The 24,395-nt window shown below is 37.2% G+C and overlaps 1 protein-coding gene across 4 annotated transcripts in view; it reads left to right on the top strand.

The window, feature by feature from the left end:
• Positions 1-24,395, top strand: part of BBS9 (Bardet-Biedl syndrome 9) — a 430,791-nt gene that overhangs the window by 333,993 nt on the left and 72,403 nt on the right. For all 4 annotated transcript variants that reach the window (XM_055314823.1, XM_055314824.1, XM_055314825.1 and 1 more), the window contains one exon: positions 8,458-8,640. In XM_055314823.1, coding sequence (XP_055170798.1) covers positions 8,458-8,640 — 183 coding nt within the window. The remainder of the gene's footprint in view (positions 1-8,457; positions 8,641-24,395) is intronic.

The raw sequence follows: 24,395 nt of genomic DNA on the forward strand, positions 1-24,395 counted from the left end.
TCAGCCATGTGAACAAAAAATTCATTTCAGCAGTCATTAAGATCTGTCTGTAGCCTGGTGTTAGGAAGCTATGGCTAAAAGTGAACTGGAACGATTTTTTTAAGTAGATGACAGATATATTGAGGTAGATTTGTTGTTTCCATGCAACATCACTTGGATTCCATTCAAATTGGAAGCCTGACAATGCTTGATTGAGTGTGTCTAGGATTTAAGAGGCAGTTTAGTTGTGCTAGAGTTTTAGGTGAACTTTGAGGTTCATCAATTTAGTCCACATTTATGGGACACCCACTGTGTACCAAATATTAGAAATTGAGGGCCTGGTAGGGACTTATCGATTGCTCTTTTTACACTGGAATTTTCTGGGCTGAGTATGAGTTTTGTTTTTTCTCTGTCTTTTCATAGTGCACTTTATAAACACCTTATTTAAATCACCACATTTTCTAGCATTTTCAATAAGGTATTTTAAAAAAAAAATATCTAGCTCCCTGATTAACAAGCCTCAGAGGATTTTTTTAGAGAACAAGTCATAGCAGGCAAAGTTGTATGGGTGTGATTTTTTAGTGATTTAATTTATTTAATTATTATTAATTTAATAGAATTGCAAAAAGAGTAAAAATGGAATCCAATACATGTAACTTTACATAGCTTTTAGTATATATTTGATACACAGTCTCCATTTTACTTTGAAACTTGATTAAACTTAGCTAAAAATCAGCACTGTTCGACTGAGTGACCGCACAGAGAGGGCCAGGGAACATTGCAGAATGATCAGCTGTCCTGCATCACCTTAGGAGGTTAGTAGTGTGCCTCAAGTACTGGAGAAGGGTCTTCGTTTTTTTCATTGTCATTGTTAACCTAACAGAAAAAGTAGAATTTACCTGATAATTACTACATTGAAATGATGCCTTAACTATAGTGTATTAAAAAATAGCCAGGAGCTAAGCAAATTAGAAATGAATAGAAAGGATGTTAACGAGGGGATCCCTGGGTGGCACAGCAGTTTGGCGCCTGCCTTTGGCCCAGGGCGTGATCCTGGAGACCCGGGATCGAGTCCACGTCGGGCTCCGGTGCATGGAGCCTGCTTCTCCCTCTGCCTGTGTCTCTGCCTCTCTCTCTCTCTCTCTCTCTCTCTCTCTCACTGTGTGCCTATCATGAATGAATAAAATAAAATAAAAAAATTTAAAAAAAGAAAAAAAAGAAAGGATGTTAACGAAATGAGTATTATTTTATAGGTGAAAACTAAGTCTGAGGAAGGTAAAGTAGCCAAAAGTTGTACAGCATTATCAGTAGTAGCATTATCAGTATTCAGACATATCTGACTCCAAAGTTACTTGATTATTACATTATCTAGAATGTCGTTAAGCCCAAGTTACAATATAGTATAGCCATTAACATATCAAAATTGTTACTTAAATAAAGTTGCCTTTATGTTAATTTCTTTACCTTACATAAATCATACTTTCACAGTACTTTTTATTTCTCTTACTATTTTTAATAGTTTTTTTCTAAAGATTTTGTTTATTTATTCATGAGAGACACAGAGACAGAGGCAGAGACACAGGCAGAGGGAGAAGCAGGCTCCCTGCAAGGAGCCTGATTCAGGACTCAATCCCAGACCGGAGGATCGCGCCCTGAGCCCAAGGCAGACACTCAACTGCTGAGCCACTCAGGCATCCCATATTTTTAACAGCTTTATTGAGATATAACTTATATACATACAATTCACTCATTTAAAGCGTATAATATTTTTATCATACTCATAGAGTTGTGTAACTATTAGGAGGCATTTTCCACTCTCTCCTGTCCACCACCCACCCTTCAACCCTAAGCAACCACCAGTGTACTTACAGTGTTTATAGATTTGCCTGTTCTGGACATCTCATATATATAGAATGATACAGCGTGCAGTCCTCTCTCACAGGTTCCTTGAACTCAGCAGAATGTTTTTAAGGTTCATCCATGTAGTAGCATATGTAAGTACTCCTATTTCTTTTTATGGTTGAATAATATTCTATTATATAGATATGCCACATTTAATTTATTCATCAGTTGGACATTTGAGTTGTTTTTTGCTTTTGGTTATTATAAATGCTTCTATAAACCTTTGTGAACAAGTTTTTGAGTAGACATTATATTTTCATTTCTCTGGGATATAAACCTAGAATTATAATTTTTGCCTCATATGGCAACTCAGCATTCACCTTTCTGAGGAACTGCCAACCTGTTTCCAAAGTGACTGTGCCATATGACAGCACCACTAGCAATGTATGAGGGTTCCAGTTTCTCCACATCCTTGCCAACATGTGGTATTATCTTTTTACCTTTCTCATTTAATTCTCACAGGATTATAATTATAAAATTATAAATGAGGATTATTTTTACTGTTATTTATAGATTAAAAACCCCAAATCAATAAACATTAAATGAGAAATGTAGGATGTGTGCAGAGGGGAAGTGACATGGATAGTTCAAAACAATATATCTTCCAAAAGTAATTTAAATGTTTTTGAATCTGACACAGCTATGTTGGATGTTAGTGATTTTTCCCACTCCTACATTTTAAAGATGATGAAGCTAGAGCCCAGAAAACGGAAGTAAATTGCACACTGACTTAAAATTCCTCCATAGGGAAGACAGTCCTTGCACAGCCTGCTGCATTCAGCCCTAGGGGATGTATAACCTCACCCGTATCATATGACTCTGTTTTCTTCACTCATTCATCCGTACTGGCCTTTTATTAAAATAAACCTATCTTAATTTTTATGGGGTATTAGAGGGTCAACAAAGTGGAAACCTTCCATTGGGAAGCTTCTGATAGAATTTGTTCCACATATTGCTAATGATGAAATTGATATGCAGGGACACCTGGGTGGCTCAGTCGGTTAAATACCTGCCTTCAGCTCAGATCACAATCCCGGGGTCCAGGAATCGAGCCCCATGTTGGGCTCCCTGCTCAGCGAGGAGTCTACTTCTCCCTCTCCTTCTGCTGCTCCCCCTGGTGTGCTCTTTCTTGCGTGCAAACACTCTCTCTTAAATAAATGAATAAAATCTAAAAAAAAAGAGAGAGAAAGAAATCGATACGCAGGCAGAAAATCAATGCAGGTTACTTGGTGATATTTCTTGGGTCAGATTGCTTGGGTATAAATTCTCGCTCTGCCACTGACTAACTGACCCTTTCTGTATTTCTGTCTCATTTTTTTTTAAAGATTTATTTATTTATTTTTAGAGAAGGAGAAGAGAGAGTACATGTGGAGAGAGGGGCAAAGGGACAGTAAGGTAGCCCAATGCAGGGCTCGATCTCAGGACTCTGAAATCACAACCTCAGCCAAAATCAAGAATCAGATGCTCAACCAGCTAGACCACCCAGGGACCCCTCTGTCTCCTTACTTTTAAAATGTGGACAATTGTAATTTCTACCTCATAGAATCCTTTGAGAATAAAATGAGCTAATCTCTGTAGCCTTAGTGCTTAGATTACTGAAAACATTGTAGTCTGAGATTTGTAAAAAATAAATGAATCTTCCCTTTTTAAAAAGTAGCTTCATTAATGGAAGGTGTAGTAAATAAATAGTTAATTTCTAAAGTCTTCATAATTTTGAATTATATGGAACCTAATACAATTTTTTAAAAGAAAAAACTCCCCTTCATTTACAAATGATGAACTAATTTCCTTTATAATATAACTTTGGGCAGAAACCACCCTGGAAATTTCAACTTGAATCGACCTCATGGTAAAAGCCCCAGCAACAGGGAAATTTATCTAAAGTACTTATGCCTGTTATGAATATAATGTATTAGTAGTGTTTTTTCCTTAGTATCTCAGTTTGACTATCAAGATAAAAACCCACTGGATTATTTTAAGGGGACTACTGTATGTATCTGTGTACCACTGAAGAAGAAAGAGCACTCAGGAATCAGGAGACAGGACTGGGATCCTGGCACTTCTCTGTCGCAGCTCATGACCACAGGCACTAAGCTCATCAGAGCACTAAGCTTCCATTTCCTCATCTGGAAATGGGGACTGCAGGGATCAACAATTCTCCTATGTCAGAGGGTAGTCATGAGGACCACATGATTATCTGGATACAATAGCACTAGCACCGTGCCTGGCCTATAGTCAGGGCTCAGTAAATGACTGCTATACAGCAGTGTAATAGGGTTCTATGCACCACACATGAGATTTGGAGGCAGATTGGATGGTGAGTTTAGGTGAAGAAATTGGACATGTCTGTGTTCACATGGTATGATTCATGTCTACTCTGCTATTGCTGCTGCTGCTTTCCTGTAACCAATTTTAGAGCCTATCTTGGCAGCTGGAAGTATTTGGGATTAATTTCACACTCACTTTATGAGTCGAGCATTTTCCTGCAAGCAGCTCCCTGGGCCTCTGCCTCATTACTTTGGCATCAACTGATATGGCAGTTGGACATAGATGTCCTTTGGGGTCTCCATTTTACTTGGAAACCTTCAATTTAAAAAAGAAAAACAAAGGCCATCAACACATTTGTGCTTGAAATTGTTAGCATTTATTGTTTCCTAACCCCTTCCCTTTCTGTAGTTCTGTTGAACACCAGGGAACACACATCTTGCATAGCCAGTGATGAGCACTGAAAAATCACTCTCCTTCAGATTTAAGCCCTAGCAGCTGGTTGGCCTCATTTTGCAGTTCCAGGTGAGCAGCAAGATCCTGTAGGCCTTGGTGGGACGGATCTAAATCTTGATGGGTCTAGGTTTTCCAGCCCTTTTTACTATATTAATTCTGCTAAATTCATTTGGCTCTCATGGAGAACAAAGTAAACTTGGCTGTTATGTGTAAAACTAAATTGAGAACATGGAGATCTGTTTAGTATTTCATGCTGGCCAGTAGGTCAAGAAGATTTTCCTTGGGGGTAATTTACATAAGGAATTGTTTATCCTATTTCTTTCCAATTTCTGTGACCGTTTGGGGATAGCAGACTTTCCACAATGGCACAGAAATATAACCAGTGAGACCAAAACTTAGAGAGACGATGCTTCTCCCAGATTGATGTATTTTGGGCCTTGCTCAGGAAAGATCCTGTGGCTTGGGCTGCTGTCTCACTGAGAAGTCATTCTTCCACCACAGCTGTGTTTAGCAAGTTGGGTGGGTCCATGAACTGACATGCTGTTACACTTAGTACGAATTTTCCCTTGATAGTGAGGAACGTGCACAACAGCTTCACTTTAAGTCCCAGTAAATGCCCAAATGTTTACTATGATCGATAGCTGCTTTGAGTGCAGCCTCCCATCAGGGAACACCCACATTCACAGTACTCCACAGTCACCTAGTACCTATAGTGTTATGTGCATGCTCTTCACCTTGACATTCTGGTTCCTTTACAACAGTTGCCCAGATTACCTTTTTTTTTTTTTATGGTCTGATCAAATGCTATTCCCAAACTGGAATATTTGTTCCTTCCCGAACACGCAGCTTCTACTTTTCTGCTTCATTGCATTTGTTCAAGTTGTGTCTTGCACTTTTAAAGCACTCTTACCCAATATCTATTCTTGAGGACGAATTTTAGGTACCTCTACTTAGTAGCACTCTGGTAAATATTTAGCAACTGGTTCTCTGGGAAGGAGAGGTGTTGGGAGGAGGCCTGGCTTTGTAACATTTCTTGATGTTTATGTTGTAAATATTTCTACCATGGCTGATGTCAAGCTATGGATGTGAGGTCACTGAATGCAAAGTTGGGGAGAAATGGGCAGTTGCCCACCATTGCAGAGTTTTCCTAACATACAGATAGGAATGCATAAATAACTCCAAGGGCCTTAGATAATAATAAACTAATTAAGAAGTAATGAGTTTTGAGTATTTACTTTGTTTTGGTGTAATTAATTTTATGTGGCTTAATTTTTAGTAATGGCCAAGTTAATGAACATTATCTCCTCATGTGCATTTTCTATTATCCCTTTATCGACTTCACTTATAAAACACAAGTTCAAAAATAAAATTATTAAGAAATTCAAGACAGAGGTTCTCCTGGGTGGCTCAGTCAGTTAAGTGTCTGACTCTTGATTTCAGCTCAGGTCATGATTTCTGGGTTGTGAGATCATGCCCACGTTGGGCTCTACACTGGGCATGGTGCCTGTTTAAGATTCTCTGTCTTGCCCTTCTCTTCCTCTGTCCCTCCCCCTGCTCGCACTCTCTCTTAAAAAAAAAAAAAAAGAATTTCAAGACAGAGACAGCAGGGCATTAAATGAAGCATGGGAGCCCTTCTAAGCACAGGCACAGTTTGCATCCCTCTGTACAGTACTGAACTAATTCCTTACATCTGCTGAGCCTCAGAGGCCTCATCTGTAAAATAGAGAACATGCCAACTGGGTGGAGGTGTAGGGACTGAAGGCACAGCATACCTCTATGACACAGCAGGATGTTTGGCATGTAGTCTATGCTCAATAACAGGGATTATTATTAACCCCATACTTATAATATTAATAGCATTATCCTTTATTGTTTGTAGGGTTGACATTTGCCTCTGATGTATTTTCCTTTCTCTATTATAAACTCTCTGAAGGTAGAGATTAGATCTGTCGCCATTGAATTCCCTAGAATGCTTCCTAAGAGTTTTTGCATATATTTGGCGCTTGAGAGATGTTTATGACCTTGATCTTTGTGTAATTTGGACTTATCTACAGTAAGCATCTGTGTCATAATATGATGGTCCCCACAATAAGGCTTAATTGGTAACACTCACAGGAAGAGAAGAATATAAATGTAGACTTTAACAGGAGTCAGTTGTAATCGTTGGTGAGGGTGGGGGGAAGAAGCAGATGACTCCAGGTGTTTTGGTTTAAGGAAAGTGGCCTCTGTCTCTTAGAGGGGACTTCTTGAAATAATAGGAAAGGGATGAGTTCCAAGCTTCATTTGAGTAAAGAGGCCCCAGGGATATTAACTCTGGCCCATAGTAATCTGTCCTTTTGCTAACTTCTTTTACACTTATTTTCTGTTCTGCACAATTGGGACATTATTACAGTAATGTTTCTTTCAACTAATTAGTTGTATATGTATGTTTCCTGTCCAACAAATTTTAAGATCCTTATGGGCTATAAGATATCATACACTTTTTTGAACACCTATGGAAAAAAAGTAGCACAATATTAGGTACATAGTAAGCAATACACCTTACTGTAATGCTGACCTTGGTCCAGACTCCCAGGGCTCCCTGGAGATCTGAATGTGAATTGTGATTGCCTTTTATATCTCCTGCAAGCCCTCAACCAAATGGCAAAGAATGGTCTGCCTGGCATTGTCAGGCAAGGACTTTCAATTACTTTGTCTTTTCCTAACTATATCTCTTTTCCTGCATCTCCCAGACACTCTGAGGACTGTCCCCTTATAGCCTCTATTGCTACATGGAATTTGGGAGACCACACAGCTATAAACTGTTACTTGTTTGAATGATGATTTTTTAACAAGCCCTTTGGGCCAGTGTCAATAAGCCATGAAATATCACCAAATGGTTCATCTGCACTAAAATTCTGAAAGTCATCTGAGCTCTAGTTCCTCAAGCTGGCAGGGACTGATAGAAAGGAGCTCACATTGCCTGGCTTTTACTATTCCTGTTCTGGGGGCTGTCAGACGCCTTGAGCCTCTGGGCCAGTCAGTTCATTACTTTTAATGAGCACAAAATTCACCAAGACATTAAAATAAAACACCAATGGGCAGTCTTGGATGTTCCATCCAATTGTTGCTTTAGTTCTTTTTTCCACAGGATTATTCAAGAGGATTAAAAAAAAAAAAAAAGCCAATTCTACTCCTGCCAATTTTACCCTAAGTAGATTTGGCATTGTAAAGCTAACACACCCTGAACGTTTTTTTTTTTTTCCTTTCAGGTCCCTGTGGGCAAATGCCTGACATTTGTGTTAAAAATGACATTACTCAATTGGTCAAATGTTTAAACATTATCTGCCTATTGGTTTTAATAAATGCTGGATCTCCCAGCACCATGTAACATATAAAGAGTAATAATCAGAGGCAGATTGTTATTTTCTGAAAAGGATGTAATGAAGTCATTATTTTAAATTACATGGCAAATGCAGTTATTTTGATATTTTTAATCGATCAATCTCTGATTGATAAAGACTGTAATAAAGTAATAAAGACTGTAATAACTGTATTAGAGGTTACTTATATTATCATATGTTGTAGAAGGTCAATTGATGGTAAAGCAGACACTGAACAATGTCCCCATTAAGCTGATTTCATGGATATTTTCATCTCTTGGCCATATGGATTTGGAATTACTTTAGGGATTTTTTTAAAAGCAGGAAGTGAACAGATGAATGATAACTATTTTATTACTCAACATAGCTTGTGTTTGTGGAAGACAAAGTTCATCAAGTTGTTTTAAAGAAAAACAAGAGTGTGCCAAATGTAATTTGTTGAGGGCTCAAGAATTGTGAAATTATCCCTAACTGAAGTTTGTCATTTCTGCAGGTAATCGCTCTAGCAGATGCAGTAGAGGAAAACCAAGACAATCTGTTCCAGTCATTCACCAAGCTGAGAAGTGCCACCCATCTGGTGATTCTGCTGATTGGGCTGTGGCAGAAGCTTAGTCCTGACCAGGTTGCTATTCTGGAAGCAGCATTTCTGCCACTGCAGCAGGACACTCAAGAATTGGTAAGGACCCACAAGTCTACAGTGGTAACAGCCATCATTATTGGAAAGATTGTGGTTTTAGGAAGATCTCACATGGCTATCATGTTTTCTAAGGTATCAGATGGAGGGTTTTTTTTTTTTTTTAACCCAGATCCTGTTTTTCTTTTCTTTAAACTATAATAAAGATGTCAAGTAAAGGACTTTTTTTTTTTCTAGAGCTATTTTAAAAATAGGTATATAGTCCATTTTTATATGGTATTCAGTCTTTTTTTTTTATGTGCTCTTCAATCACTTAGAAGCCAGGGAAACAGTCATTTGACTGCCTGAGTGATGGCAGTAAACCTTCAGATTAGCTAATCCTTTCCTTTTCCACCAGGAAAAACAGTTCATCCATTTTAATTTGCTCAATGTTCTTAAATTTAAGTGTCATTTCAAGGGTTAGGGAGAGCTGAGATAGCCTTGCTAAGTGACAGGAATATTTTATTACATTTAGATAGTTCTTTATATATATATTGTATAAACTCTTTTACTCTTGGCACTTCAGAACCATAGGGGAAAATGAAGGTTCATATTTGGAGTTTTTGGTGAAAGATTGTATGAATAAAAAAATCTTAGATCCCTGAATTGTAGTGTTTTATATGACTACCAGGTGTCATTTTGGGGGAGCTTTTTGCATGCTTTTATATACAAAGAAATAATATACTTCTTGGAAATTAGAGACCCCTGTACTTATTTTGTTTTAGAGGAAACCATTTCAAGAAAAAAGTTATTTAAAATCCATTTTTAAACATAGCTGTTAGAACATAGGACTAAAAATAATAGTACTAAACTGACATTTTTGAGTGCTTACTAGGTAGGCACCAGGTGGTATTTTACATGTTTTACGAGGATTATCTCATTTAATCTTAAATATGGCCCAATAAGGTAATTAAGGTACTGTTTTCATCCCCATGAGAAAATTTAAGCTTTGAGAGTTTAGTACCTTTTTGAAAGTAGTGTGTGGTAGAGCCAGGATTTGGGCTGAGGTATGGCTACTTTCAAAGCATATGGTTTTAACCAGTACACTGTATTTTAGCAAACAGAGTTGTGAACAAAATTTTGAAAATCACATGTTTTGTCAGTTGAGTGTAATTTTCTATAAATGAGTCAAAGGAATGTCAGATAAAAAAATAAAGCTATATTTTATATTCTAAACAAAATATATAAGTAAATTGGAAAAAAATCAGAGTACACATTTTTCTTAAATTCAGAAAATAAAATTATTACTTAAATTGGCCTTAAAGAAATAAAATTGGTCCTTGAGAAACTAGAAATGTGGACGTTGTAATAATAGAAAACAATACAATTAGGATTGTATTAGTAAGCATAACTATGAACTCAGAGTTAGTAGTCAGAAAGATGTGGGTGGCCTCAGTTCCTGGTTCCACTACTTGATGATAAAATCCTCCTGATCAGGTTTTCTAGCTGTTCCAAATCTCTGCTTCTGTAGCTCTAAGTTGGAAACAATAATAGGACCTACCCAATAAGTTGAATAAGAATTAAATGAGATAATGGAATAGAGTGAAATTATATCTTACTCATTTTTATATTCTCAGCGTCTGGCACAATGCCTGACCATAGCACAGTCCATATTTGTTGGGTGAATGACTGGAGAAAAAGGTGAAAGCTAACAAGAGTTGACTTGGCAGGACAGATGTAGTAGATATAATCTGGAGCATGAGAAAGCAGGGCAGGGCCAGCAGTATAATTTACAGGGCCTGGTGCAAAATGAAAAGGCAGATCTCTTGTTCAAAAAATTAGAAAAAAGTGCTAAGGTGTTGTTAAAACAGGTACCAGAACAAAGCTTTTTACTTTCTGCAATCTCTCTCTCTTCATGGTGTTTTTATTTTCTATTTTATGTTGTTCTAAATAAAGAAAAATTAATTTAAGTTGCTAGCATGAATTTTACAATTAATTTTATAGTATGCAATGCCAGTTTTAATACAAATAGGATTGAATCCATATGCAGAATCACCAAAATTATGTAATTTGTATTTTGTAGCTCATGCATACATATGTATTTTGTTCTTACAGAACTGTGAATCACTGCACAAATTGAACTGTTTTTTTTCCTTCCTGGTATGCACACATCTACCAACACTTTCCATCTTCAGTTTTCCGATGAGTAAGGAAGGAAGGAAAGGAAAAGGAGCTCTGTGTTACTCTATTTCCCTTCCTTTCCTTCTGTTACTATTTTCAGTGTGAGAAGTTGGATAATATAGGGAAGTAACAGGAGTATAATGGACTGCCTTAGTCATTCTTGTTTCTTTAAATCTATTACTGCCTTTCTTCATTCAAATAGGTTTTGGTGCAAATGGTAAACTTTGAAGGGCTGTCAGTGCCCCCACTTAATCAGTCTAGACATAAAACGCCTTCTTTGTACTAGCTTTGTGTCTCCTTCACTCCCATTCATTCAGGGGCCATAGAATTCTAAGTTTATGGGACAGAAAGGGAGAAGGCCACACATATTGGGCATATCTTCCCTTCTCACACACACTTCACTATCCCATTGGACTTCCCTTACAAAACACAAGTTCAAAGATAACATTATTAAGAATTTCAAAATGGCGACAGCAAAGCATTAAATCAAGTGTGGGGCCCCTCTGAACATGGGACCCTGTGCGACCGCATAGCTCACATGCTCCTGAAGTGTGGTTAAACCCAAAGGAAGAATTTCCTTGAAATAAAAGTTCTCAAATGTAGGAATTCAGTCCCCAGAGAGACTGTGGTATTTCTGACTCTAGAGATCTTTCAAAACAGCCTCATTCTACTGGGAGTATGTAGTATGTTCATCCCTATAGGCAGGTGAATGAACCAACCAGGCATCTTCTCAAAGCTCCTTTCTGGTCTGCCATTGTGTTCTCTCCTGTCATATCCCAAAACATGTAGGGGATAATTCTTTCAACTTCCTTCTGAATTTGATGAGATTAGAAGGTGTGTATACTCATTATGTCTCTCAAAGTCATTAATGAGACAGGACATTTGATAAAAACATAACCTGGAGAAGAATGAATCAAAAAAGACATTTTAATACTGCTTGTTATGCTCTTCATCTTTAATTACGTTGTGGTATTCACTTTGGACCTATACTGTTGAGACAGCTTATATATCTTGAGAAAAAGGAATCCTTTTTCATTTTTTAAGACGTACGCATGCAGTATGTGGTTTTGACATGCTAGTTCACAATCCCCCACATTATGCCTTTAGACCTCACAAATAAATGTTATATGATGGGTATCCCACTGAGATGTGAAAATGAAATATGCAAACCTGAAATAACTTGGAGGGAGGGTGAGGCAGGGAAGAAAGGAGTCTCTGACCAGAATGTTGAAAATATATCCCATATTGAAGTTATTATGATACCACAAAAATCTGAATGTAATTTAGACGGTTTGGTTGAAAGTGGATGGCAGAGTACATGTGTGAGGGGGAGAACTTCAGACACGTGGACAACATTTTCAGAAGAGACTCTCAGTTCAAGGTCAGATGTCCCCACAAGGATTGAGAGGTAGAAGAAAGTACTCAGAAGGTGTTTTATTTACAGTTCAAATAGCACTGCATAATGGTTTGTTGTATTGTTATTTAGATGGCATGTGTCACAAAGGCAGGCAAAATGTCCTAGTTCACTCTGGAATGTTTTCTTACTGGCATCAGGTTCATAAAGCAAAAATATTTAGAATTTATTATTACTAATGAAAAGTAACATTCTTTACACTATATTATCAGTATTTTTTAAAATAACCATCTCATTTGGAACAGAATTCATATGGTTTTCTTTGATCTGTTTCTTCAGTGATGCTTTTCTATTTTTTCCACTTCTCATAACTATTTTGGGGCAAATAAATGCTGGTATTGTGGACTATTACACATGACTTCCAAGGTGCTGAAAATTATGTGCGCCAATTTTGTTTTTGTAGGGATACTTCCCTTAACTTTAAGAAAGACATTAAGTGTTCTCTTTGACATCTCCGAAAAGAACTCTTACACTCAGTTCCATCAGTGGATTTGATAGTAAATATGGTATTGCCCCCACCATCTTCCTGTGATTGATAGAGAAATTTTGCCCCAAATTGTGTTTTCTCTCAGAGTATTGGATGGGGCAATTCTACAATGAATTGTTTCCTTACTTTTCAGGTTAGGGGCTGAGGAAATTCCAGAGTATTCACAATGCAGAATTTAAACATGTATCTACTGATCCTTTACTTATTTGAAGTTCTGTGGAAAATACTATCTTTACTTAGGTCATTGAGGGCTGGGTTACTGGTTTGAGTCTGAGAGAGTATTTAATTCTGATAGTACATATATCTCCCTCTCATGATGTTGTATAAAAGCCAAAAGCTGAAAAATCCTACATACCTCGGGATTGACTTGAAATCTACATATCCACTCATTTATGCATTCATTGAATATTTATTAAGCACCTACTATGTTTTGGGCAGTGTTCTAGGCTCTCAGCATATTTCAATAAACAAAACGGATCCTATCCTTTGTGGATTTATTTCAACATTTTAAGCAAACAGATTCCAGTCACATTTGGCCATAAACATTTTGGCTGTCTGATATGATAGCCGCTTGTGATATTGGCTATTTAAATTGAAATTTACATAAAGTGAAATAGAATTAAAATTTCAGTTCCTCGATTTCACTAGCTATGTTTCAACTGCTTAATAGCCACATGTGGCTACCATTAGTGGCTACCACACTGGAAAGTGCAAATGTAGAACATTTCCTTCAGGGGATCCCTGGGTGGCTCAGCGGTTTAGCGCCTGCCTTTGGCCTAGGGCGTGATCCTGGAGTCCGGGGATCAAGTCTCACATTGGGCTCCCTGCATGGAGCCTGCGTCTGCCTCTGCCTGTGTCTCTGCTTCTCTCTCTCTCTCTCTCTCTCTGTATCTCTCATGAATAAATAAATAAAATCTTTAAAAAAAAATTTCCTTCACCACAATAAGTTCTACTGCACAGTACTCCATGATTATGAGAGAAAGGGTTTTGTCAATTGGGTTAACAACTTCAGCACATTTTAACAAATTAATGAAAGAAGGGTAGGACACTGACATTAAGTTATACCATGATATTTGCTTTTGCAGCCCTTATTTCTGGTATTTTGGCATCAGCAGCCTGTCACATGTGCAGTAACTAGGCTTTCTCTGGGGGAGATGAACGCATCTACATAAAAGGGAGGCAATAAGCTGGTGCAAATGCTGCTACACCCCCTTCGTGTGACCTTGGTAGATATTATAGTCATCCCAAATTCTTTCCTGTTGAGCCTCCACATGACCTCAAAATCCTCTTGAATACAGTATTCTAGGTAGTCAGTATCACTTGCAGTTGGTACGTGGATGAATCCTCTTTGCCCTTCCTGATCTCTGTACAGATCTGCTTCTCATTTTCTTAGAAAACAGCTTAAATGGCTAAGATTCTTTCACACAAAGTCCAGAAGATGGCAAGAGCGCAACGAGGAACAATATTGTTATTTCCAAATAGGCTTTCTCTGACTTTTGCTCTAAATGTTTGTCTGTGTTCCACCTGACTCCAGAGGAATCTCTAAGGAAAAGAGCAACACTGGTTACGCTGGTTTGGAGACCTGGATGCACACAGTCCTAGAATGAGAACAAATACTGGCACACTGTGTAGCATTTTGCCTTACTTTTTCTTTTCTTTCAAAGTGCATTTAATATCTTTAATAGATACTATCTACTGTTTGAAAAAGAAAAGCTTTATTGTATTCTTAAGAGCTTAGCAGTTACCTTCCCCAGTATTGAACTTTCAAATCCCCTGAGAAAGTTAAGGTGGAAACTTACATCAATGGGGGAAGGATATTTGGACCTTCAGCTTACTTTTTGATTGATTATTCCTTTTACAAACTGATATGGAAGGAGAAACTTATTTTTAACATGTTCAACGTGGTTCATGTGAGAAAACAGATGTTTATAATAGGAAATCCTATTGTGTGGAAAGACTTATCAAGGCTTACTTACAAGGCTTCAAGGCTTCTACGTCACAGGTCAGATTTGATGTAAGGGCCATTGTGCCTTCTGTCTGGATTGAATGATGGCTAATCATTGCAGTTATTAATGACCTCTTCTTAAAAGGCAAACAAAAGGAGGAAGTCTGGTGTCAGTATCAAGTCTGCCTTTATGATTGTTAGAGTATCATCACAATTTTATAAACTGTCTAGGGGAACATAGTGGAGAAAGTAAATATTTTGGTAATCCTCTTGATCGTAGCCAACAAGATAAACACGAAAGATAGTTTCATGTTCATAATGGCCACATAATCTATGTTGTCTCTAGTTTTATGCAACTGGTGTCATGTAGTGGTATGATTTTCTACTTCACCAGCATTGAGTATAACATATCTCAGAGCCTATGAGTTGCATGCTGTTTTAAAAATTGGAATACATCAGAATAGCAGCCAAGTAGAATATAATACACAAGTGGTGATGTGTAATTTTTTTAAACTTCCCTTAAGTATATCAAATAGGAAACAGTACCTTAATAGACACATTTAATATTATTTATGCATTTAGGAATAGAGATACTAGGGCAGCCCAGGTGGCTCAGCGATTTAGCGCCACCTTCAGCCCAGGGCGTGACCCTGGAGACCTGGGATCAAGACCCACGTCAGGCTCCCTGCATGGAGCCTGCTTCTCCCTCTGCCTGTGTCTCTGCCTCTTTCTGTGTCTCTCGTGAATAAATAAACAAAATATTAAAAAAAAGAATAGAGATAATAAATGAACAAAGAATTGATTAATTAAAGCTTTGCTCTCACTGTATGCCACCCCAAAACCTTTGTGAAGCAAAATGTGGTTTAAATATAAAGAGCTAAATAAATAAAATTCACACAACCATGGTGATGAGAATAATGATCATCATCATCATCATCCTCATGATGCCTACTTACTTGATTCCTGGCTAGAAGTGTATTCTTTTTTTTAAGATTTTTTATCTGTCTATCTATCTATCAATCAGAGAGCACAGACAAGAGGAACAGCAGAGGGAGAGGGAGAAGCAAGCTCCCTGCTGAGCAGGGAACCTGGACACAGGGCCAGTCCCAGGACCCTGAGATCATGACCTGAGCCGAAGCCAGACGTTTAACTAACTGAGCCACCCAGTTGCCCCAGAAATGTATTTATACTAATTTAATTTCCTTAAAATACCTTTACCCAACTTAGTTTGAGTCTGCTAATTACAAAGTGATGATTTTGACGTATCTGGGACATTGCATTCTTTTAGAAATGTACATGTGGAAATTGGGGTCTCTTTCCTCTGAAACTAGTACTCCCTCTGTGCTGTAACCACACACAGAGTTGTAGGCTAGTTGGTCACTCTGGCCTGCTGTTGTTCATTTGGAAATGTTTCTCAAAAACCCCCTTGGCTTGCGTCCTTGTTATTCTACCTGACTTTCTGTGGTGGCATTTGAAGTAGCCATCCTGCTCACGTCTCTGCATTGGTATGTCCTATACATCACTGCTAGACTCAGCTCATTGCTCTCTTGTCACACATCTGCTTACATACTTTCTGTGGCTCCCTTTGCCCCTGGTTCAGTTTGGACTCCAGTGCCAGGCATTCAGGATTTTCAGTCCCTTGGCACCACCATATCTTCTTTCTAAAACTTAGTTTCTGTGACTCCCCAGTTTTCCCACTTTGTTCTGGGAAATCTGGCTTTCCATGAGTACGCAGCTTCTTTCCATCATGCCAGGGCTAACAGTACTTTTTTTTTTTTCCACCTAACATAGTGTCCTCTGTTTACCCCTTTATCCATTCCCTTTAAGAGGCAGGTCAATTCTCTTTCCCTCCTTATTTACTCTAGCTTCCATCTTCTTGTGAATTTCACTTGGGGATATGACATATTTAGTTCTCATTATATATTCTGAATTGTCAATGTGCTTGTCTTGTATTCTTTCTTTTTTTAAAATTTATTTATTTATTTTAAGAGAGAGAGCATGTGTGAGCAGGGGGAGGGGCAAACAGAGAGGGAGAGAGGGGATCTCAAGCATACTCAGCACTGAGCATGGAGCCCAACGTGGGGCTCAATCTCATGACCTAAGCCAAAACCAAGAATCGGTGGCTTAACCAACCATGCCATGCAGGTGCCCCACTTGTCTTGTAGTCTAATAAATGGAATGACAGATTCTTCTACATCCCAACAGAATTAAAGCTTAAGTTAAGCATATAGTTGGATATAAGTATCTAGGGATTACTTGATACCCTGTTTATTTCCATAGTGTTCCACACAATTGCAGATTCTCTTCAAATAACTGTATAGTTTTATTAAAAAAGGAAGTGTTCTCCTTCCATTTTGCACCACCTCCTTTTTTGGCAAGCAACCTCAAATATTTTTGGGTTCCTAAGAGCGAAACCTGATCTCTCTTGCATGAATGGTATAAGATATAGATAGATTGATAGCCAGACCACCACACATGTATATATTTATACATATATTCATTCTCACATCCTGTAATTCAAACCATTAAACACAAAAACTTTTGTTATATCCAGGGATGAATATGCAAGTATATTTCACCTATATTGCTTTAGTCAAATTTGGTAATAAATAGTGCTAACAGATGTGGTAAGATGGACATACCTACCTATTCTGCTATAGGCTTTCCAGAGGGTCCTCTGGGAAATAATGGGTCATAAAGTAAATCTAATACTTGGTACCACTAGTGTAAGTTAATGCACTGAAAGTAGTAAACTAAAATCCATTTGGTACCATATTTATTTTTATAATTCTGAAATATTGAAAGCAACCTAAATGCTAACAGTTGGAAAATACAAACTGTGATATATCAGTTGAATATAATATTATGTCAGACTGGGGTTCAAATCTTTTTTTTTTTGAGCAAATATTTAACTAGCTCTGTGTCCTTAAGCAAATTATGGAACTATCAAAGATTAGTTTCCTTATCTGTATAATGGTGAACTAGATTAGACCCCAAGGACTGGCTCTGCTTTGAAGAGAGGTGAGAATGGCTGTTCAGATTTTATTTCAGCTTGCTTTCACTTTATATTCCACTGAACCAGTAAACAAATGGTACAGAGGAAGAACATGAGATTAAGAAAGTGAGCGAACTTGGCTCTCTAGTGCCTTTCTCATGAAGGCATTCCCGGAGTCTGATGGAAAAGACAGTTTGTGCAGTGTGAGGAAACTGCCAGTTCAGAGGTGTTTAGAACCAGAGGCTTGCCGCCTTTCCCACAGTTAGGCTGGGAGCAGAGCCACGTCAGCATCTGAGGAGTTGTTGCACGTGGAGTTTCTTTTAGCATTGCCTGTATATCCTTTCCTGTGCAATAGTCTTTTTATTGCATAAAGGTTGGCTGTGGCCTATTATAAATGATTGACTGAAACAATAAACATTTAATGAAAAAAATATATAATAAGGTTTTTCTTCCTCAAGAACACATAATCCAAATTCTATTTTTCACACATAGTAACTGAAAATTACCTTGCTTGTTTGACCTTAGTGAAGTAGACTACATACTGAGCCTCCATTAGGTGTCTCCATCATCATTTTTAGATTCAGGGTTTTGATGGTTGGTTATATATATCATCTGGAAAGCCAAAATACTACTACTATTCCTATAAGTACAGAGGTGCTAAACCATGTTTTAAAAAATTGGATTACATCTGTGACTTCATTTGGGAACTATTTGTCAAAGGTGTGCAGGTGTTATGAGGGTACCCTTTATATACCTCTCAAGATTCCTGTGAGGATTAATTGAGATAATATACATAAAATGCCAAATGTAGAGCTGGGTATATGACAATATCTAAGAATTATTAGCTGTTAGTACTACTACTAGTTTTCAACGATAAGGTGCTGTAAATTGCACTGTTATTTTATGGACCACTTAGGAAGAAAACCACTGTCAATTAAACTTTGACATAGTGCTTTTGGTCACTTAGGTTTTTATAAGTATTGAAGGAGCTCTTTTAGACTTATTTAAGCATATATTTTTATCATCTATTATTCTCATGCCCTAATAAGAATCAAGCAACATAAATTGGTTAATGTGTTCTTGAAACTCTTCACATTTGAAATTTGATTCTCTTATCTTTCAACTCTACATGTTATTGGTATTCATATTTTTCCACATAACATTGTCCTGTGTGCCATGTTTGTGTGCCCTTTGTGCCATGAAGAGCATTGATGCAGCATTTAAGAGTGTGCCATCTTGCCTCTGATTTTTCTTTCTGAGCCTCTGATATCCATTTTAAATACTTTCCTTTTTGACTAAGTTCGGAGCTTTATTTTTTGACCTCAGTTGAATCATCTGTTGCTGCAAAGTTAAGCAGCTCACTTCCATAGTTAGCAGGAAATTTTAGGAAGATTGATGTTTGTTGCTTGAACAATAGTTCTGCGTGATACATTAATTAAACAAACCACATCTCTTCCAGGGATTGATAATTTCTCCTACTTCAGTTGTATTGCTTGGCATTAGGAACCTGTGTGCATGTATCTCAGTAACAAAACATAAGATATTTCTTCTATCCGTATCCTCTTGTCTTACATCCTGGAAAGCACTTAGCTTTTGCTTTTGCAAGAAAAAGCAAATTGTTGTCATTCTTCTGTCATGAATATTTGCTTCACTAGTTTCAAATTTATACATCCAACTGCCCCATTCCAACTTTTTTATTCAGTGAGTTATAGTGTAATTTTTAAAGATATTTTAAATGACAGTTCAATAGGAAAGTCTGAACATTGCACATATGTCAGTTGAAGTGACAGTATAAGAACAGCTGTGACAAAGGCTGTGCATACACAGGCGTTGACAACAATAGCATTTTTGGAGCCTGGAAGCCAGCAGTTGTTAGATAAAATACATCCCTATTTTAGAGATGTTAAAACGTGGAGGGAAAAAAAACCCTCCTGGAATTGATGGAATGTAATTGTAAGTACAGAGTAAAAGAGTTATAATTATAGTCATTTTTTATTAAGAGGGAATCTGTGAGTAGTTTGAGCTGGGGACAGGAAGCTATTGAAAAAGGCAAAGCCTTGGCTTTCCATCTTGGAGCAGACATTCTTGACTAGAAGCAGATTTCACATAAATAGGAAAAAAAATCTTACTAGTTGCTGCTTTTTGAAGAGAAAGCCACAAATAGCTGTGAAAAGTAATGAAGGTCAAGTACCTATTGCTATCACTTTTAATATGGCAGATTGCCTAACATGGTTATGAAATTTGAGTTTAACTTTCTCTATATGTCATTTATGAGAACCCAGGAGCCCAGATCTTCTCTCCCACCATAGTGAATATGAATATGCAGATGATCTCACTGATATTGTTAATAGATATATGCTTCACTTTCTGCATTTAGAGTAGTGAGACTCTTCACATTCCTGGAAATAAAGTTATTTCTGTGGCTTAATGGTAGTGGTTAGTTGCATTCTAACCCATTTGTTTTAAATTCAAGGTTATAAATATTTCTATATAGTTTTTAGCAATCTCAGAACCAGGTTCTATAAACTTCACTAATTAGAGGATTTCCCTGTTTTGTAGAGAAAAAAGGAGAGGAAACACACACACAAACACACACACAGAGAATAAAAGGGGGAGAGGGGCCTTGCCTCCCACAATTCTAAGTAATGTAAGAAAATTAACTTTTATTGAGCATTAATATGTATTATGTATTGGCCAGGGCTCTACATATGTTAACCCATTTAATCCTCACTGTATGTCTTTGAAGTAGGGGGTTGTAGCAGATGCTATATGTGACCTACCCATATCTCTTCACCTCCCGACCATTCCTGAAAGCTTCTGCCTTCTGAGCATTGTGCAGCTTTTTGCCTGAGGTCTCTCCCTGTTTGGCAGAGGCTGTACAGCTACTGTGTTCAGTCAGTGACTGGTTGTAGTTGGTAGATTAATACCCCAGCTCCCTCATCCCTCTGACCAGGAACGTCCAAGGTATGTTATATATTACCTGCCAGATTAGTCCAACTAGGTTGGACTCCAGTTGCCTTTAGCGACAGTTGCTTGACAGCACAGTTTTTTTGTTTCTCCCCCCTTCCCAATCTCACTTTCTCACTCCCCCTGTACTTCTTGGATCAGCTCTTGGGTAAACTGTTTGCACTCACATCCTTGTCTCAGGACTATTAGTTTCACAGTCACACAGAATATAACAGACCAGATTTGAATCTAAACTAGAGGGCTCACAAAAATGAACAACCGGACTCCACGGGGAAACATTTGACCAGGTAATCTTACTGAAGGTTTTCTTTCCCCCAGTTTTTAATTAAATTCCAGTTAGTTAGCATACAGTGTAATATTAGTTTCAGGAGTACAATGTAGTGATTCAACACTTCCATATATCACCCGGTGCTCATCACCACAAGTGCACTCCTTAAGCTCCATCACCTATTTAATCCATCCCCCCATTCCCCTCTCCTCTAGTAATCATTAATTTGTTCTCTATCATTAAGAGTCTGTTTCTTGATTTGCCACTCTATCCCTCCTTTTTCCCCCTTTACTCATTTGTTTTGTTTCTTAAATTCCACACATGAGTGAAATCATATGGCATTTGTCTTTCTCTGACTTATTTTGGTTAGCATAATATTCTCTAGCTCCATCCGTATTGTTGTGCGCGCGTGCACACACACATACACACACACACACACACACACCACATCTTTATCCATTCAGCACTTGGTGAACCCTTGAGCTATTTCAATAATTTCACTATTGTAGAAATGCTGCTATAAACGTAGGAGTGGATGTATCCCTTTGAATTAGTAATTTTGTATTCTTTGGGTAAATACCTAGTACTGCAATTGCTCGATTGTAGGGTAGTTCTATTTTTAACTTTTTGAGGAACCTCCATGCTATTTTCCAGAATGGCTGCACCAATTTGCATTCCCACCAACGATGTAAGAGGGTTCCCCTTTCTCCACACCTGTTGCTTATATTCCTGATTTTAGCCGTTCTGACAGGTATGAGGTGATATTTCATTGTAGCTTTGATTTGTATTGCCCCAATGAGCAGTGATGTTGAGCATCCTTTCATGTGTGTGTTGACCATCTGCATGTCTACTTTGGAAAAATTTCTATTCATGTTTTCAAATGGAAGAAGATATTTGCGGATGACGTATCTGATAAAGAGTTAGTATCCAAAATAGATAAAGAACTTATAAAACTCAACACAAAAATTAAAAAATGAACAGAAGACATGATCATACTAAAGTTTTACTCTTCTCCAATTTGACTACTTTAACAAGGATAAGTGTAACTTATATTTTGTACTTATGTCTACCTGTGTTGGTTTCTATACTAGAAAATGCTGACACATTTAATTGACTTGTAGTTTATTTCACATAGTACCGGAATGAACCCAAACTATATATCTATATATATATATTTTTTTTTGCACAAAACTGTTGGGAAGTTACCTTATTATGTAGACAAGTGTAAAGACCTTCTATCTTGAATAACTTATTGACAGATAATTCTGGATATTCTTCTAGGAAGGAAGCTAAAACAAAATCATTCCAAAAGTACTTTACCTGTACCTCTCTCTAAATACATTTTGTTATCTTCATCATTATACTTTTGTATACATTCTTATGCTATTACTTCTTGATTTGCCTCTTGATTTGTTATTTGAAGATAGGATTCATTCTGATTCACCTCTTTTTAACCTCACAATGTTTAGTGTAATGTCTTGTATCAGTCAGCTCTAAATATTCTTAAAATAAATATATGACTATATGGACTGAAACTAGTGCTTTATTAAATGGACAAAGATATTTAAAATTAGAGTCAATATAGGGATAGACATACTATCTCATAAATAACTACTATTGAACTTTGAGATTGTGCTATTGTATTTCTGTTATCTTAGCTTGATCACTATGAAAAATGACACTAATATTGAATGATGTGGCACTCAGTAACTTCAGATAGGATAATAGATGCCTTTTCTCCTTACTTCTTCAGAATTCTGTTTAAAAGAAAATAGAAATAGAAATATAGTATGTGGACCTTCTTGTAGCTATTTTAGATCCATTGGTGGCCTTGATGGAGAAAGAAGTAGGTACTCCCATCTTAAAATAGTGAAGCTACTGGGTGGTTCTGAAAAATCCAAACTAGTTAAAGGGAAGAGAAAAAAAAAAAAACAGAAAGAAAGGTATCCTGTACATCTTCACACTTAAATCAATGATCTCATGTATTTTTGGACATTTTCCCCTGAGTTCAGTCATTCTTTGTTCTTTGAGATTGTTAAAAAAAAACAACAAAACACAGCATCATCATCAGAGAAGTTAATGCCTTTACTTTGTTCATATGGTTCTTTTCTTGCCCTAGCTTTGTTAAGTTTTCCCTAAATTCCAACTATGTGGGTAGTTAGGGAGTCTGTGATCACATTTGTCTTATGATTTTATTATAGGGATGGCTGCCCCAAATATTCTAATAGTGGGTCCCTGAAACAAACAGCTATAATTCAGACTCATCAGAGTCAAGTCTGACCATTGCTGTTTTCAGGGGACATGGTGTCCTAGGACCATTCCTCGGTATCAGTTTCAGTAGTTTATGTAGGTGCTGCTAGAGCTTTAATAGACTCTTCTGAAGATTTGATCCATCCAAACTGGCATAGATCATATGCAGTAAAATCTTATTTTATAATATGCAGATTATTTTTTTGAATCTAGAAGCTAATTTGCATTTTGGTTCTGTGAATATGTTAATTGTGACCATAAATTTTCTGGGAGAAGACCTTATATGATATTTTCTAAAGCCCAGTTAAGTAAAAGGAGCCTAAGATGATCTGACAACAGTACATTGCCAGACACAATGAAATGGAAAAGAAGTGCTCTGTAGCATAGTGGTCAAGATTTATTTTTTAATTTCATTAATTTTCTTAGGATGAAAGTAACTTTTATTTACTTAAAAAAACAAATACACAAACATATATACCAACCTATCTAAGTAACTACTATATATTAAGTAATTGTGGTGGTTTATGATGTGATCTCAGGCTGGTCTCTGACAATATCATTTGTGTTTTCATTGACTAGTATGACAGATGTTAATTTTCAATGTAATATTAGGAAAAGGTTAAAAATTTAATTTTCCTCTGAAACTTGAAAGTTTTTTACTTTCTTCCTCCCATCTCCACCCTTTTACAAGTCTTTCATTTTTGACATGGAGCTGTGTAAAACTCTGTTCTGTCTCCTCCAAAATCTAGAGCATGGAAATATAAGGAGAAGGGCATTTAGAGCCACACAGTCCTGGATTCCATCACAGCTCCTCCTCTTAATAATTGTGTCATTTGTGGTGAAATACTTAATATCTAGAGCCTTAGTTGGAAGTTGTAATGCCTGTCTTCATAGGATAGTAGTAAGAATTAACCGGAATAATAATTTGTAAAATTTTCAGCATATTTTCTAGCACATAAGACGTTTTTACTCCTCTTGCTGTTTTTTTTTCCCCTGGGGCTATTATTCATGGAAACCGGCTCAGAAAAGAAAACTTTTGAGAGAGGATTCTTACAAGTAAGAGTGATAGCACTGGACTTAAGTATATACAATTGCTAAATATGTCTCAAATCTGCAAGCATCTGACAAGGGAAATTCATTTTCTGGTTTTTAACTGATGAGAAAACCAAGACCCAGAGAACTAAAGTAATTTTCCTAGAGATAAACAGCTTGGAAGGAAAGATGCCACAATTCAGCCTGGGTCTTCTGACTTCTAAGCCAATGCACTTTTCATGATCTATGCTGCCTCTTACATGGAAATTACAAGCAAGC

This window comes from Nyctereutes procyonoides, unplaced genomic scaffold, assembly GCF_905146905.1.
Source record: "Nyctereutes procyonoides isolate TBG_1078 unplaced genomic scaffold, NYPRO_anot_genome, whole genome shotgun sequence".
In the NCBI taxonomy this organism is placed as follows: domain Eukaryota; kingdom Metazoa; phylum Chordata; class Mammalia; order Carnivora; family Canidae; genus Nyctereutes; species Nyctereutes procyonoides.